General features: G+C 38.6%; 1 protein-coding gene across 1 annotated transcript in view; it reads right to left on the bottom strand.

Annotated features, from left to right (window-relative positions):
- LOC147223615 (glucosidase 2 subunit beta-like) overlaps positions 1-15,543 on the bottom strand; it is a 153,097-nt gene that overhangs the window by 31,681 nt on the left and 105,873 nt on the right. The window contains exon 11 of the mRNA XM_086166435.1: positions 13,629-13,718. Within this exon, the coding sequence (XP_086022561.1) occupies positions 13,629-13,718 (90 nt within the window). The remainder of the gene's footprint in view (positions 1-13,628; positions 13,719-15,543) is intronic.

The raw sequence follows: 15,543 nt of genomic DNA, 5'->3' as shown, positions 1-15,543 counted from the left end.
ATATCGAGTGTTTTGTCAAATAGCCACTCGTCTTTTAATTTGAATCCTGAGACTAGTGTATGGAATTTTTTGAATCTGAACTGTCAATCAATATTCATTACCGCAATGAGCTGTGCTGCTTGGGTCAGATATTATTCAGTGTGTCAATCTACATCAGAAATGAGACTAAAGACCGTAAGAGAGTTTAGATCATAATCCTACCACTGACCTTTATGTTCCTTTTATCTGTTAATAAGGCTTTTTGGGACTGTTTACAGTGAACATTGGAAAACAGAGTTTATATTGTTGTTGTCTTTAACAATCCATTGTTAATTAGTGAAGAGACACTCTTGCCAACTTCTTTTCACTAGAGGTATCAAGAGAAATGATAAGCATAGCTGTTGCTTCGTCCACTGAGATCCATTCAAGAGAGGAAGAAAAGGAGAGTGAGCAATTAAGCTCTTCTCCCACTTGGCTGCTATGTGACAGCGCGGGCGGAGTTCACTGCGGGTGCCACTGCAAACTACAACATCGGCACGAGCTAATTGGTTTACAGGTAACACTGCGTGATCGGTAGGGATGCCCAAGTTCAGAAGTGACCTAGCAAAATAAATTGATGTGGTTAACTGTTTACGATTAAATTTCATTTAATCATTTAGTAATTCATTTCATTTTTGAAATGAACGATATATTTCTTTTTTTGCCTAAGCAGCACAACTTCCACATGTTTACTACAACATCATAGGTGTTTATTCCAGTAATTCAGTCTAGTAAGTCTCTTTTTACCAATATTGACATCACACAAGTGTGTGTGTTTGTGTGTGTGTGGATAGACGTTGTGCTCTAAATAAAACAAAGTGATTTTAGACCACTTGTTCAGCTGTACTTAGACTATTTCAAAAGTATTTACATAAAGAGAAATCAGACACATACCCACTGATCTGACCTTTTGTATATTATCTATATTGGAATACTATTTCTCCTGACAATATTAGTTGCTTTTTATACTTCATAGTCATTTCCTTGTGATCTTTTCACACATTCTTTGTTAGTTTCTTGGTGAATTCTTATTCATTCTAGCTACTTTTTCGATGGATTCTAGGCTATCTGGTAATGGATTTTATCAATATTGTCAATTTACTCCTTGTATTGACAACTGTTTGGACAGAATCGCACATTTGTTTGCTGAGGAAACATGATAGGTGTTTTCCCCAAACAGAATCAATAAAGAATGATTTGACCTGCTTGTCAAGGCAGCAGGTTTGTTTTGCCCCTGTCTGTCTTTTAATCAACAGATCCAACTTTAAGCTCCTGGATCAACAGGTCCACACCTTGTTCAATTGTCTGCAGCATCTCTATTTTGTGCCTACTGCTTTCCCTTCTCCATTCTCTGGACTATGTCCCAGAAATCAATCCCCATACAGTGTTTAGAATTGCAAAAAAATAGACTTGTGGAAAGAGGAGCAAGGGGAATATATTCAAATTTGATTAAACAATAACGGAGGCGAGACTTGAAGTAGATATTTAAAATGATGTATTTGTGCGTGCAAGTGTGTTTGCATTCATTTTAAAGTGTGTGTTAAATAAATTATCAAAAAAACCACACCCCCATTTTCTTGTCATTTGAATGAACTAAATTCAAAGTAAATATACAAGTCATCATCAACACGGTTAAGCTCATCTCACAGCTAAAGCCTATAACAAAACAATGGTGCAGCTGTGCCAAATGTCATATTTAATTGATGTTGCTTTAAAATGATGGCTCAGAATCACAGATGTCTCATTTTGTTAAGTGCCGATTGCCTTGAATCTTCTCTACTCCAACTTCTCCATTGCCTCCTCTGCTCACGTCATAGGTGTGAGGTACTACGAAAAGAGTAGAGGAATGTGGAAACACGTTGAGAGCCTTGTGTCATGACCAAGACTACCTTGTTTGCCCTCATTTTATTTTCCCGCTGCTGTCTCTCACCACCAGATGCCCCCATGCAGCTGTTTCCTGTTTATTTACCAACCTATTGTGTTGATGCCATTATTTTTGACCCAAACCTTTTTGTTTGTTTTGCTTTGTTTCTCATCATAAATTGATTCTTTATATTAAACAGTTGCAAAGGTTTGGCTTCTTAAAAAGGGCACGATCCACTTTTTTATAAAAATAAAGAAGATGAGGATAATACTTCCTCCGCTTTTCAGCCCCTGACCCAAAAAATAAACATTGCGGAGACTTGAGATGTATGATATCCTCAGAGATAGTTGAAAGCTGGCCTATTAGAAGCTCTTATGTACAAAACATCATCTCAGATTGTTCAGGTTCAGATAGGGTGAAAATAATGACACAATTTATATTTTAGGAACATCATTCTATTGTATTCAATATGAGAAAAAAAAATCATGAAGCAAAGACTGGATCATAACATTACATACTATATTTCATTGAGATCCCAAAACAAATGGGGATAGAGGGTTACTAAGTTTTGCTTGGCAGACTTGCATGTAACTCCATAGTTTATGGAACCACAATAAAATGGAAAAAAATATTATTCACAGCTTACCGCTGTGGTAGCGAAAAGAACAAAATAAATAATATGCAACTGGTTGTTCTTTGAAATCTATGAGTGGAATCTCTTTTTCACTCCTGTAACATATTGAGCTCTTCTCATAAATAGCTCATATTCTTCATCCTGTGGTATTTATTCTATTCTAGATCATGCCATTAACATCAGGCAAGTGCTAATAAAGCATTTCAGCTTTTTCTATTTGAAACTTACTGCAGCCCTGATACTGCTATGACATATTTCATTGTGCTTGAGGTTGTCCCTCTTCTCATTCTGTTGCTTTTTCATGTACATGATCTTTTTTAAATTATATTTTACAGCAAATCAATAGGCCCTCAGTAAATCTGGAGATTGCTGGGAAGGTTTGTGGTTTGTGCAAAAATATGGGGGAATAAAACCTTTACGATCGTTAGTGTTTTCAAAGCTTAATTTCACTCCTACTTCAGACTCAGATAGAGGTGTTCATCAATGCAACTGAATTGTGAAAGCTGGTTTCATAGGAAAACATTCCAAGTGACCAGAATGTCCCATGTCTTAATGCTAAAAAATAATGCAATGTTGCAACCATTTTCAGAATGTCGGCTGTTCCCAAAGTGGGGTTGGTAAAGAACAGGTCTGGGGACCACAAGTTCATTTTCAATGCTGAACTAGAAAAAAAATCCTAAATAGTTATTCATTATGAATACTGCTTGTCCTGCAACTAAAATCGCAGCTGTCACTGAACGAGAGGTGGGGTTCAGCCAAGACCATTCTCCCAAAATTGCAGGGCCATGTATCGACACATTAAACCAGTCACTTTTATCACACATCTGGGCTAAATTGCCCAGATGTGTGTTGTGTCTAAATCAACCTACAAAATGTTTTTGGACTGTGGGAAGAGTCCAGAGACACAAGGAGAACATGAAAACTCCATACAGAAAGTGCCAACCACCGTGCTGGACTTAAAAATAGTAATTTCATCAAAATCAATAGATTAATTTGATCATTTTGTGTGCATCTTTTGTGCCAATTCATTCAACATTAACAAATAATTTCTGAAAGTGCTGGCAATCTTAAGGTTTGAGATGGAGTATGAAGTGTTTGACCCCACCTGCCTTAGGGTGAATGTTTGAAAGTGAAGTGTTGATGAGAGTTAAACCACTGGCGATAATGAAATGTCAATGTTTACCTCATTGAATTTCAAGGAGAGCAGTGGATTAAATTTCAAGTGAAAAAACGAATGTAAAGAGAGCTATATCAATTCAACTTAAATGGACCATCACAATCATTTCCTTAGTGGGTCAGTCAATTTTTTTTTGAAATGAATTGAGAGATTGCTCACAGCCCAGAGAGCTGATGCCAAATAGAGCCAGTTTAAAGATGACATAGTCAAGTAGGTCATTCTTCAGTTTACCTTCATTTTCCACGTGGCAAATCACAAATGCAAGCCTGAATAAAGTAGTGTAAAGTGCTTTTTTATTTTGCATTGGACTGAGGTTTACTGCTGGCAGCTTTATCCTTGAAATTTACTATGCAGAGCAGAAAGTACCTCTCTCTCGCCCTCTTATATATATATTAGAGGGAGAGAGACTGCTCATTCCACTTGGCCCTCTATTGAACAACATAAAGGGGGAAGGTGAATGTAATGCACAGCCAAGACCTCGTTCCCACATAAATTACCCAGTAAAATGCAGAGAAACAGCCACTCTCCCTAAAAAGATGCTTCAATTTATATATGGAAAATGAAAAACAAAGCAGGCCAAACTTGAAGCCAATTTAGGCTTTAGAGCCATCAGTAAGGGGCCATGAGGCAAATGGCCTTTGGCATATCATTTAAACAAGATTCACCCTGCCGTCTCTCAACATCTTACATTATTATTGCTGCAATTTTCCTCTCAAGATAGGTGAATGCTGAAATATGACATTATAAGGACACACAGTGGTTTTTAAGGGTCTGGGGGGAAAAAAATTCTATTTATGCATGAAAAAAAGAGGAAAAACAAGAAATTACCCGGCAATTATAAAAGCAGACATTACTGAAGGCTAAAAACTGTAAAATCATTTAAATACGTAATTATATTTTTTGCACACACAATACAGAAATTATTTTCATTACAAAACGGAAAAGGTCCAAAGAAGGTTGGGAAGCGAGTTGGCTCAAAATAATTTCTTGCACTCTTCTTCCTCCATAGGTGTAAAAAGGCCTAACACCACAATGTGCTAGGAGATCTACTTCAATATAACATAAGGTGATAATTAGTTCCCATATTAAGAGTGAAAAAGAAGACTTGACAAGCCTTGAGATTTGACAAGTGAGTCTGCTCAACATCTGCTTTTCATTACTTTATTTACCATTTAGCATTAATTCCTCCTTCCATACATACAAAGGACACTTATTTTAACTCTTCTTTGTTAATGAAAGTAGTAAAAGTAAAAGTAACTCTTTTCATAATTCAAACTTTAAATGGGTCAACTAATTTTCCATCTTTGTATTGAAGTCGTCAGATGACAGCCTATTTTAGCACTTTACACACGTGAACTGTAAAGAATCAGCTTGTGAATGTGAGCGTTGAAATAACAAATGGTCAACAAACATTTTTAAAAGAGAAATATCATTTAGCCTATAAAAATGCATCAGCATTATGTAAATATTTCTTCTGATTTCATTCTCAGCACTCCCTCTTATTGCTGCCAGTCTTCAATTGGTTATTAATTTAGACAAAATTTTTGTATGACCTTTGTTAAATTATGGCTACTGTTATGCTACTAGGGGCCCTCAGTGAGTTTTCATGTTCTTTTTCTTATTGTTTGTCTTCGATTGCTAGCAAAGGAACCTATCCTTATATTTTACTTTTTTCTTTTTTTTTTTTTTTTGTGAAACATATCAGTTATACAACACCTAGTTTTTGCTCTGCTGTTCAATGTTAATTATGATTCACAGGTTACTCCGTGCAGAGAAAATGAAATATAATTGCAGCTCTTGTTTTGGCAGTTACTTCTGGTGTTTTCAAGGTTATGTACTCTCTAACATATCTGAAATGTCTGTATAACAGTCAGCGTCTCTGCAAAAAGCTCTCTGTCTCACCCAGACCATTTCTATAGCTATCAAAACCAATTTCCATGCACACAATGCTGTCAAGTAACTTTCGTCAACCCAGCTGTTAATCAACTAATACATAACCGAATATGAACCATTGCTTTGACACATCCATGCCATCGAGGACTGTAGTGCTATGTATAACCACACAATATGAGACTACTGTTCCTCCTTGAATACTAAAAAAATGTTTCCATAATGAGCTCAAGCACCTACATGCTTTGATGAGGCGAATATTAATCTTTAGCTCGCACAGAACAAACTCGGATATAATGACAGCAATAACAAACTGCATTAGTGAATTAAAAAAATAAAAAAAAACATTCTTCCTCTGCAGTGACATCCAGAAAAGATATGGGAAAAGTTAACAAAAAACGTTTCCACACAATCACCCCACACTGCACATTGCTCACTTGTGTGGCAATAAATCTGGCGGGATGACAAAGACTGTTGAGATGTGAAGATTTAATGACCCCACCAGATATGCACAGACTTACTGCCAGCCCACAGGTTTATTGGAGAAGTGGAAACCTCTGCTATTTCAGACGGCCACCCCTGCTGAGGACCCGGCGAAATCTCCACACAAATTCAGTTGCTTACAGGAGGAGACCAGCATCCTGGCAGCCACAGGCTTTGTTGAATCACAATCGGGGTGAGTGCAGCGGTGCTTCAATTGGAAAAATAAACTGACTGTGCTTTACAGAATGGCTTCCAGGAAGGAAGGAGGACCATCTCTTCTCCCGCCAAATAGAGGGCATGCAAATATTACACATCTTAACTCCCCCAGTGCCTCACAACAAAGACACTGTCAGTTTAGCATTTGAAATTTATGGGAAACTTAAAAGCACCAGAGATGACAAGTGGGATGCTGAGTTTGGAGACCACTGAGACTGAGGTGTGAGAAAACATATGCTTTATTTTACCATGCTTAAACTAGAGACCTATTATGCTTTGCTATGCGGGCAGCATTGGCTATATGTAGTGTTTTTTTTTCCATAGCATATTGTAATCAACTACATAATGTAGTTAATGGAAATGCGGCCGAAATTACATAATGGTATGAATGTTTGTCCCTTTTGTCAGCTGTATTGTATAACTGGTTCAAGGAGAACATTTTCATACATGCATAAATATATATATACTGGTGTATGTGTGTGTGTGTGTGTGTGTGTGTGTGTGTGTGCGTGTGTACATATATATATGTATATATATATATATATATATATATGTATATATATATATATATATCCATGACATGTATCCATAGAGCCATATCCATTAGCTATCCATTTCAATTTTTAGATATTGAGTTTCGATGGCACAATAATGCCAGGATCATCAAACCAAACACACTATGATGTAGTATCTCTTGTAACTTGGTGGTTTTGTGCTGCAGTTTTATACCAAACATATGTTTATTCATCCTCAACTATTCGCCTTCAAGTACAGCCTCTTTCCTTAGATATCTATAGTGCAACTGGTTGCTAATGGGTGAACCCAAGGAAAGCTTCTGGACCACATGAAGTACCTCTGATAATACTTTCTATACATGCTGGCCAGCTTTCAAAGATCTTCAACCCTATCTTTAATCTCTCCCTAACTCAAGCCATCATCCCGACCAGCTTAAAAACAGCAATCAACATCCCCCTTAAGACACCAAACAACAACAAACTCAACAACTACTGGCCCATCGCCCTCACATCAGTGGTGATGAAATGGTTTGAGCGGCTGGTTCTGCAACGCATCAAGACTTGCCTCCCTGCAAGTCTATCCCCACTATCTCACCTATAGGGGCCATTGCACCGAGGATGCTGTGACCATCACTTTCAACATCCTGCCATCCAGAATAACCCAATAACTATGCAAGACTTACCTTCATAGATTATAGTTAAGCCTTGAACACCATTACACTATACTGATACAGAAATGACTGGATCTGCAACCCGTATTGAGATTGATCCCATCTTTGAACTATACCTGGACAAAGGATTTCTCATGAGACTACATCATGTGAAATTGGTCCCTACCTCACCTCCCCTAAAGCACTCAACACAGGCTCACCACAGGGCTGCGTACCGAGTCCACTTCTGTACACCCTATACAACAGGAACTGTATCTCCTATTATCCCATCAACAGCATCATTAAGTTTGGAGATATAGCTCCTATCAGGGGATGATGAAGCTGCCCACAGGGAGGAGGTTCAACTTCTGCTTAAATTTTGCCAAAATATGTGTATTCTGGATGCTGTTTTACTGTTTTTTTTCTTCTTTCCTTTCAATTCACTGTATTGATTTGGTTTTAGCTACCTGGGCTGTTGCTGTGTATGTGTGCGTGTGAGAGAGAGCTGTATATGATGATGTGATGCTATAAATGACTGTGTATGTGGCCAAACACAAATTGGAGATTTCATTGTTTTAGCAATGTACACATACAAGTTGGGAGCATGGAAGTAGCCAAAATGTCTTGGTCTGCTGAAGCTGTCAGAGTTCATTTCACTGTTATTAAGGGCCCAAACCCAGCAACTGGAAAACAACCCCACACCATAATTCCCCCTCCACCGAACTTCACACTTGGCACAATGTAGTCAGACAAGTGCCATTCTCCTGGCAACCGCCAAACCCAGATTCGTCCATCAGATTGCCAGATGGAGAAGAGAGATTCGCCACTCCAGAGACCAGTGGTGGCGTCCTTTACACCACAGCATCTTACGCTTTGCATTGCACTTGGCGATGTGTGGCTTGGATGCAGCTGCTCAGCCATGGAAACCCACTCTATGAACACAAAGTTTAGAGGTCTGTAGCGATTGACTGCAGAAAGGTGGCGACCTCTTCGCACTCTACGCCTCAGCATTCACTGACTCTACTCCGTCTGTTTACATGGCCTACCACTTTTTGGTTGAGTTACTGTCATTCCCAAATATTTCCATGTTCTTATAATATAGCTGACAGTTGACTGTGGAATATTTAGGAGCAAGGAAGTTTCATGACTGGATTTGTTGCATAAGTGGCATCCTATCATAGCGCCACACTAGAATTCACTGAGCTCCTGTCAGCGACCCATTCTTTCACAAATGTTTCTAAAGTCTGCATACCGAGGTGCTTAATTTTATACACCTGTGAACATAGAAATGATTGGAACACCTGATTCCAATTATTTGGAAGGGTGAGCGAATACTTTTGGCCTTTTAGTAAATGTACATTTTTCTTTTTTTCTTTGCTTCCTGTGGAATTTAGTTGAGTTTAAAAATAGTGCCAATTTATTGGAACATTTGTACTGATACCCATTAAAAGATATGCTTTGAGAAACTGGTTTCAGCTCAGCGCACTCATAGCTGAAATCATTTGGTACAAGAATATATAGAATTTTGAACAAACTCAAAGAAATGTTACATTGTTCATGTAAAGAGAAGGTTATTATTCTGCTTTCTGTTTTATTAATAACTGACAAAAGTTGGGGTCTTTGAAGTTAATTGTTGCAAAAGCAGCTCATTATGAATAATGCTAAGCTTCATGCTTTAACCTAATAGCAATGTCTGTGCCATATCTATCATAATTTGAAAGCTAGCGCATGTGACAAAATCCTCATGCTGAGGCATGAAAATGCAGAAGCAGCGACAGCCATAAAACCTATTTAAACTATATCCCAGTTACAGTTAACCAGTCTGTCTGCCTTTCATATTCCTTAAAAACCAGGGGAGACCAAAGATTTGGGACTGTTATTGTTTGTTTTACAACGAAACAGGCAAGAGCAAACTGTAGTGCTACATCACATGACTATTTACATTTCTTCTTTTTATTATTCTAATTTCTTATTAAATCAAATTATTCTAGTCCAGGGTGTGTCCTGCCTCCTGCTCAATGACAGCTGGAATAGGCTTCAGCATCCCTGGAACCTGGTAAATAATGGATGAATGTTTCACTATCATTTGTTATTCTGGTTGGCGTCACTATTAATTGATAGAAGCTCAAACTAAACATAATATCGGCTCTAGTGAATGTAATAATAATGTCAAAGTCACACCAAAATTACCACTTTGCTCAGTGTATGGTGGGGCATCTTTTCTGTAAATTCCTACATATGCCCGGATGTCTTATAAATTCAAGTAATTAATGCGATTTGTATTGTTCCACCATGGTTTCAATAGTTACACAGTCCAAGAAATTATTATATGCAGCTCAAAATGCTTATACTACTGTGAGTACAATGAAGCAGATTGAAAATTAGACAAATTTCAACAATCTAGTCTAACAATATTTATGTATAGGATTCAACAGCAGAGGTGCTTTAAAATAAATTACCATGTAACTCTCATGCCAGTCACCAAACACATCATGGACTAAACACCTCAAGCTTAGCTGTGTTTTATGTCCAATTTGGGGGGGGTGATCCTCTAGGCTGTCCTGATGGAGTCCCTTTGTTCCTTAGTAGGACCAAATGCACTGTTAAGGCCATGTGATGTTCTACAGACAGTGAGAAATGTCACTTGTGCTGTGTTATCCTTCTTTCTTCTCTGTCAAAGCTGAGCCACAGTGGCGGGCATGACTCACTGAAGTGCTGTACTTTCTAATGACACACGAGCAGATACTGAGTCAATCTGACGTGACAGTCTTGCATAAATCCTGGCCCTTCGATTTAAGTTGCTTTGAGAAGTGTCAACAAATCCACAGGAGGAATATTAGACTCTGCTGTAAGTAGGGACCCTGCCTCTGAGAACTCATTATGGGGTGTCTTCCTTCATGCCATGCCAGGCTATGTTGACTGAATTGCCAAGTGTATTTCTGATTCACTAGCAGAAACCAGCCCTTTAAAATCCTGACTCATGATAAGAGCTCACCAGCACCCAAAAGACAATTTCAGAGGGAATCCACAGTTGTGAGGTGAATATTGGAAGGTGATCATCCAAACCTCATATGATGCTTGAAAAGGTAACTGAGAAGGTGAGAAATATAAGGCAGCAGGGAAGGATTTGCCATTAATGTTGCTTTAAGACTTCCCAAAGGGACCTAAACCGACGGAATCGTTAGCATACAGGGATATCAGCATTTGGGAAGATTTGATAGAGGTATGAATGGGTAGTGGGTACTTTGGTAGACAGATAATAAATTAATAAATGATTGATTTTCCATTTTATTGTGTCCTATGCTGATTTATACTCAATTGTTCAGCGCTTTGATGAAAAGTTCTCTATGAAACTATGAATTTATTTATATATATATATAAATTTTATAAGTATTACATCTGTGTTAAATTCCACTCTTTGAATAGTAATGCAGTAACTATAATGGTCATCTGTCGATCATCTCTGTGTTGCCCATATAGGTTTTGGCAAAAAGCACGCTGGTGATTATCAGGACAGTTTCTGTCCTCACAGGGGATCACTTTAATGAAATCTTGCCAATAAAATATCCCTATTCTATGGAATCAAAGTAATTATATTTTCTTTGACAACCAAGAGGTGGCTTAAAAAAATCTTGTAAGTTATTCATACCTTTATCAACCAAATCATCTTCTTCTTTTCCTTTCAGCTGCTCCTTTCAGGGGCTGCCACAATGAATGGGGATTGAACAGGTTTAATCCAGCCTGTGAGATTATTTGCTAAACCATAAAAATGTGCTGCAGTATTTCAATGAAAGAAACCGTTGTTGTTATGCTATGATTTTACCCGTCTGGCACGCTTGAGCATAGATTTTGTCTATGTGGCCCCTGAGCTAAAATGAGTTTGACACCCCTGCCCTATATCCTCCTCTCTCACACTAACTAACGTCATGTCCTCTTTCACGATGTCCATAAATCTTCTATTTGGTCTTCCTCTGGACCACCTTCCTGGCAGTTCCAGCATCTCATCGTTCTGCCAATATATTCACTATGCCTCCTCTGTACATTATCAAACCATCTCAGTCTGGCCTCTAAAAATATCCCCAGAACATTCAACATGTGATGTCGCTCAGATGTACTCATTCCTGATCTTATCCATCCTTTTCACTCCCAAAGAGAACCTCAGCATCTCAATTAGACACTCAAAAAGCCACTCTTTCAACATTAACGCGACCGGCTGTATAGAAGAGTCAAGAAATACATAGTTCCTAAAGGGTCATTTGTTCTTTCTATTTCCTCACTCCATTAAAGCTGTTAACTCACTGAGCAGCTCCACATTTGTCATCCTCAGGAAATAATCCTCCACTAGTTGCATCCCCTTTTTGCCACACCCCATACCAGTTAAACTCCAATCATTTAATAATGCACCGCTGTTAGTTATGTTAAAGAGGCAGGGTTTAGCTCAGCCAAGTCTTATGGCTTCAGGTGTTTCTTTCGATAGTGACCGACACTGAAGGAAAGAAAAATGAGGGTGGTGTAATTTAATCAAATGTGAGGGGATGAACACCAGGGATGGTGGATGCAAGAGTTTCAACTAATGATCTAGAAGGTGGTGAGAGGAGAGCGTAATGCTTTTCCATTATTGGAGAAGAACTGCAGATGTGCTCGTTCTTTACTAGAGGGCATAGGGGGGAGAGCTATAGAAAGCCATCGGTTTATGTGTCTGTCAATGTCATGTCTTTTCAGGATCACTGTTCAAGGCGAACAGCAAGGATAAAGGGGAGCAGGGGGGAGAACTGGTACATTGCTGAGAGGGTGCTGATAGGTCAACAGACCTTCAACTGAGTAGATATTGTGCTCTTCAGTCCATTGAAAGATGAAAAATAACATGAAGTGTATGATATCAACAAGCGAGGGAAAGACAGGTATCACAGTTCATCTTAAGGATAATGTGTGATACTGAGTGATAGGGAATAAGTTGATACTGCTTGTTTGATTGCCAAAACTTGAATATGTTTTAATGTATCATTGGTACCATCATGTTAAAGCTATACACATTTGATATGTTAAACAAAGGCATGGCTTAGTACAAGGACAATAATGACAGAAGCACCCATGATATTTCCAACAGGCAGCTGGACCAGTTCCCAGTACACTCAGACTTCAGGGGGTCTTTATAACCCCTACTGTGAGTGCCCTCAGCAAGATGAGCAGTCAGTTTTTTTGCAAATATTAAAATAATAGGAAGAAATAATAAGAAAGGGTTTGCTTTTAGCAAGACTTCAATGTACTCTACATTTTTATATACACGTTTTTGATTTGCCATTTATTATTTCTGCAATGCCTCAAGGTTCTGGGATAACTTTATCTTTCCCATTATGCTTGTGTTAAACCTGTCTTCTACCTTCAAATATTTAATTTCGACATCACAGCAGGATTCCGCAGTTAACATTTGACAAGTCATTAGAAACATTCTCAAATACTGGGTAAAAAGCAACGAGATTGGCTTATGTAAAAGAAATGCAACTTTTCCTTTTCAAACTGTGCCTCTAAGATGGCAAACTAAGCAAACCAAGGTGTATAAAGGGGGCATGGGAAAGCCACTGATTTTGATGATTTTTGGAAAAAAAGTATTTTCAAAGCAGATCTGAGATAATTTTCTTTCAAAACTGCAACCACCCACAAGCTTCTAAAGCTCCAGCTGGCAAGGAATCCTGAAGAGAACAGATTCTCTCCCAGCAGGGGCCACAGGGATGCAGCAGGAGAGAGAGTAAGGGAAGCTCATTCTGTTGATTAAATTTAGTTGATTTAGCTTCTTGGTTTCTCCAAGGTGACTTGGAGCTAGGAAATTATCAGCTTTAAAATGGTAGTACTTCACTGGGATAGTACAGATTTACTACTAATGGGAACTGTTTTACTACAGTTACTCAATACAAGATTCAAGGCACTGCTTACTTCTTTAATTCTTTGAAACTGTTAAAACTTTTCTCTCCATTGGAGTTTATTTTCACCTGCTGTGCACAGGTATTATAAAATTAATTGTATTCCATTGAGTCAATTACTGTTTAATGATTTAACTTTAACAATAAGGCGGATAGCCTGAAAATCTAGAAACTATGAGGAACTGTGTTCTTATAACCAACTGTACTTTGACTCAGCTGCTTGTGCATCAATCTCTTGTAATGAAAATGTTGTCAGCACTTACTCATATACTTGGAGCTTATAGCAGTGGTTATTCATGTACAGAAACTCCCAATCTGTTCCGTAGTCTGTGGCGAGCTTCTTTTGTAGGTCACTGAAAAGTGAAAAAGAAATACCAGTATGTAAAGATCAGATCGTGACAGCAAACTTAAAAAAAATCGATGGCTAATTCCCTTGACGGGAAATAAGTCATACTGAAAAAAGTTCAAATTGTGTTTATTCCATGTGGATTTTAAGAGTAGACAAGTCCTAATCTGATCTGATTTTGGAGATCAGGGACATCAGTTGTCTAAAGACAGTATGAAATCAATAAAACATTGAAATCGATTAATTAAAATGGATATATTAATGTGTTTATTTTCCTTCGGATACATTCTTTTATTAGTAGTATTCTTTTATTTTCTCTGATGTGATTGTTGATGTGCCTTTGAGTCGTATTTCCCACTGGAATGCATTCGATTTTCTTTTCCTATTTGCTACTTTGTTTGGATGCTGATCGAGACACTGTACAGTTCCATAACCCATAATGCAACACCATTTGGATTGAAAGAAAAAAATTATTAACTCAAATTCAAAAATTATTAACCTTCTCCAGGCAGATGTTGCAGATTTGCGACAGCCAAATATCAGATTTTTCCTGCAACTACAACTTAATTTGAGCCTGAGAGGGTTAACTGTTAAAAAGCATGGCATTGCTGACATGTATACATTTTGTGTGTATGTATATATAGATACTGTTTATTATATATTTGTCCATCCATCCATTATCTACCACTTATCCGGCAGTCAGGGTCACGGGGATGCTGGACTCTATCCCAGCTGTCATTGGGCGAGAGGATGGGTGCATCCTGGGTGCATCCTAGACCGGTCACCAGTCGATCACAGGGCCACATACAGAGACAAACAACCCTTCACTCTGGAATTCACACGTCTGGGCACTTTAGGGTCTCCAGTGAACCTACTGCACGTGTCTGGACATTAGGAGGAAACCCATGCAGACATGGAGCGAACATGCAAACACCTCATAGAAAGGCCCCCTGTCGGTATCAAACCAGGGACCTTCTTGGTGTGAGACGGAAGTGCTAACACACACACAAGCACGCAGACATGCAGACACGCATACGCACGCACACGCGCACACACATATATTGTTAGATGAATCATTTGTTTCTAGCCCATGACAATCTGCTTTAATAACTTCTAGAAGACTCCTAACTGTGCTGACATAAGTGGTGGCTCCTTGGATAGTGTGCTGATGAGATGGCCCTTTAAAACCCATTTCTATGCAGTGTCTCCAATTATCTGTGCTGGTGAGGGCTGCTTTTCTTTGCTAATCGCAAATAAGGGAATTGAGCCCTATCTCGAACAGTGCACAGGCCATTATTTCCATATTCATAACCCAGAATGGCAGATGGGGTTAACAAATGTTTAGGGAGGTTGATTGGCTTGCTTGAGGTGATAAGGCAAAGAGGTTTAGGGCGTGGATCCAGGGTCAGAGAAGTGGTGCAGGGTGCATAACCATGTGTTGTATGTGTTTCTCGGCAAAGCAGTGGTCATGACTTTTTTGGCAGAGACTGAATTTTTGTAGAACCTGCCCTTTGCAGCATGCCTGGAGTATAGAAGATATTAGGACTAATAGGGAACACACTTCTAGTTGATGCTACTTTCAAGAGGTATAAAGATCCAGATGTGCTGGCTTGCAAGAATCGTCATATTACAGATAAAGGACATGATCCAAATTTGAAGATGGGGGAGTAGAAGATAGGGGTAAATAGATGTCTGTGCCAGATATGAATATCTGGCACATCCAACACATATGGAAAACCATGAGTAATTTGACCAGGAGCAATGGACACAAGGTGGACATTGAAGAAATAAAGCAGCGTAAACTATGCCAGCTCTTTTTCCCCTACTTTACC

Source organism: Fistularia commersonii, chromosome 19 (genome assembly GCF_037954325.1).
Source record: "Fistularia commersonii isolate RoL2024-O1a breed Wild chromosome 19, RoL_Fcom_v1.0, whole genome shotgun sequence".
In the NCBI taxonomy this organism is placed as follows: domain Eukaryota; kingdom Metazoa; phylum Chordata; class Actinopteri; order Syngnathiformes; family Fistulariidae; genus Fistularia; species Fistularia commersonii.
This window is presented reverse-complemented; position numbering and strand designations above follow the sequence as displayed.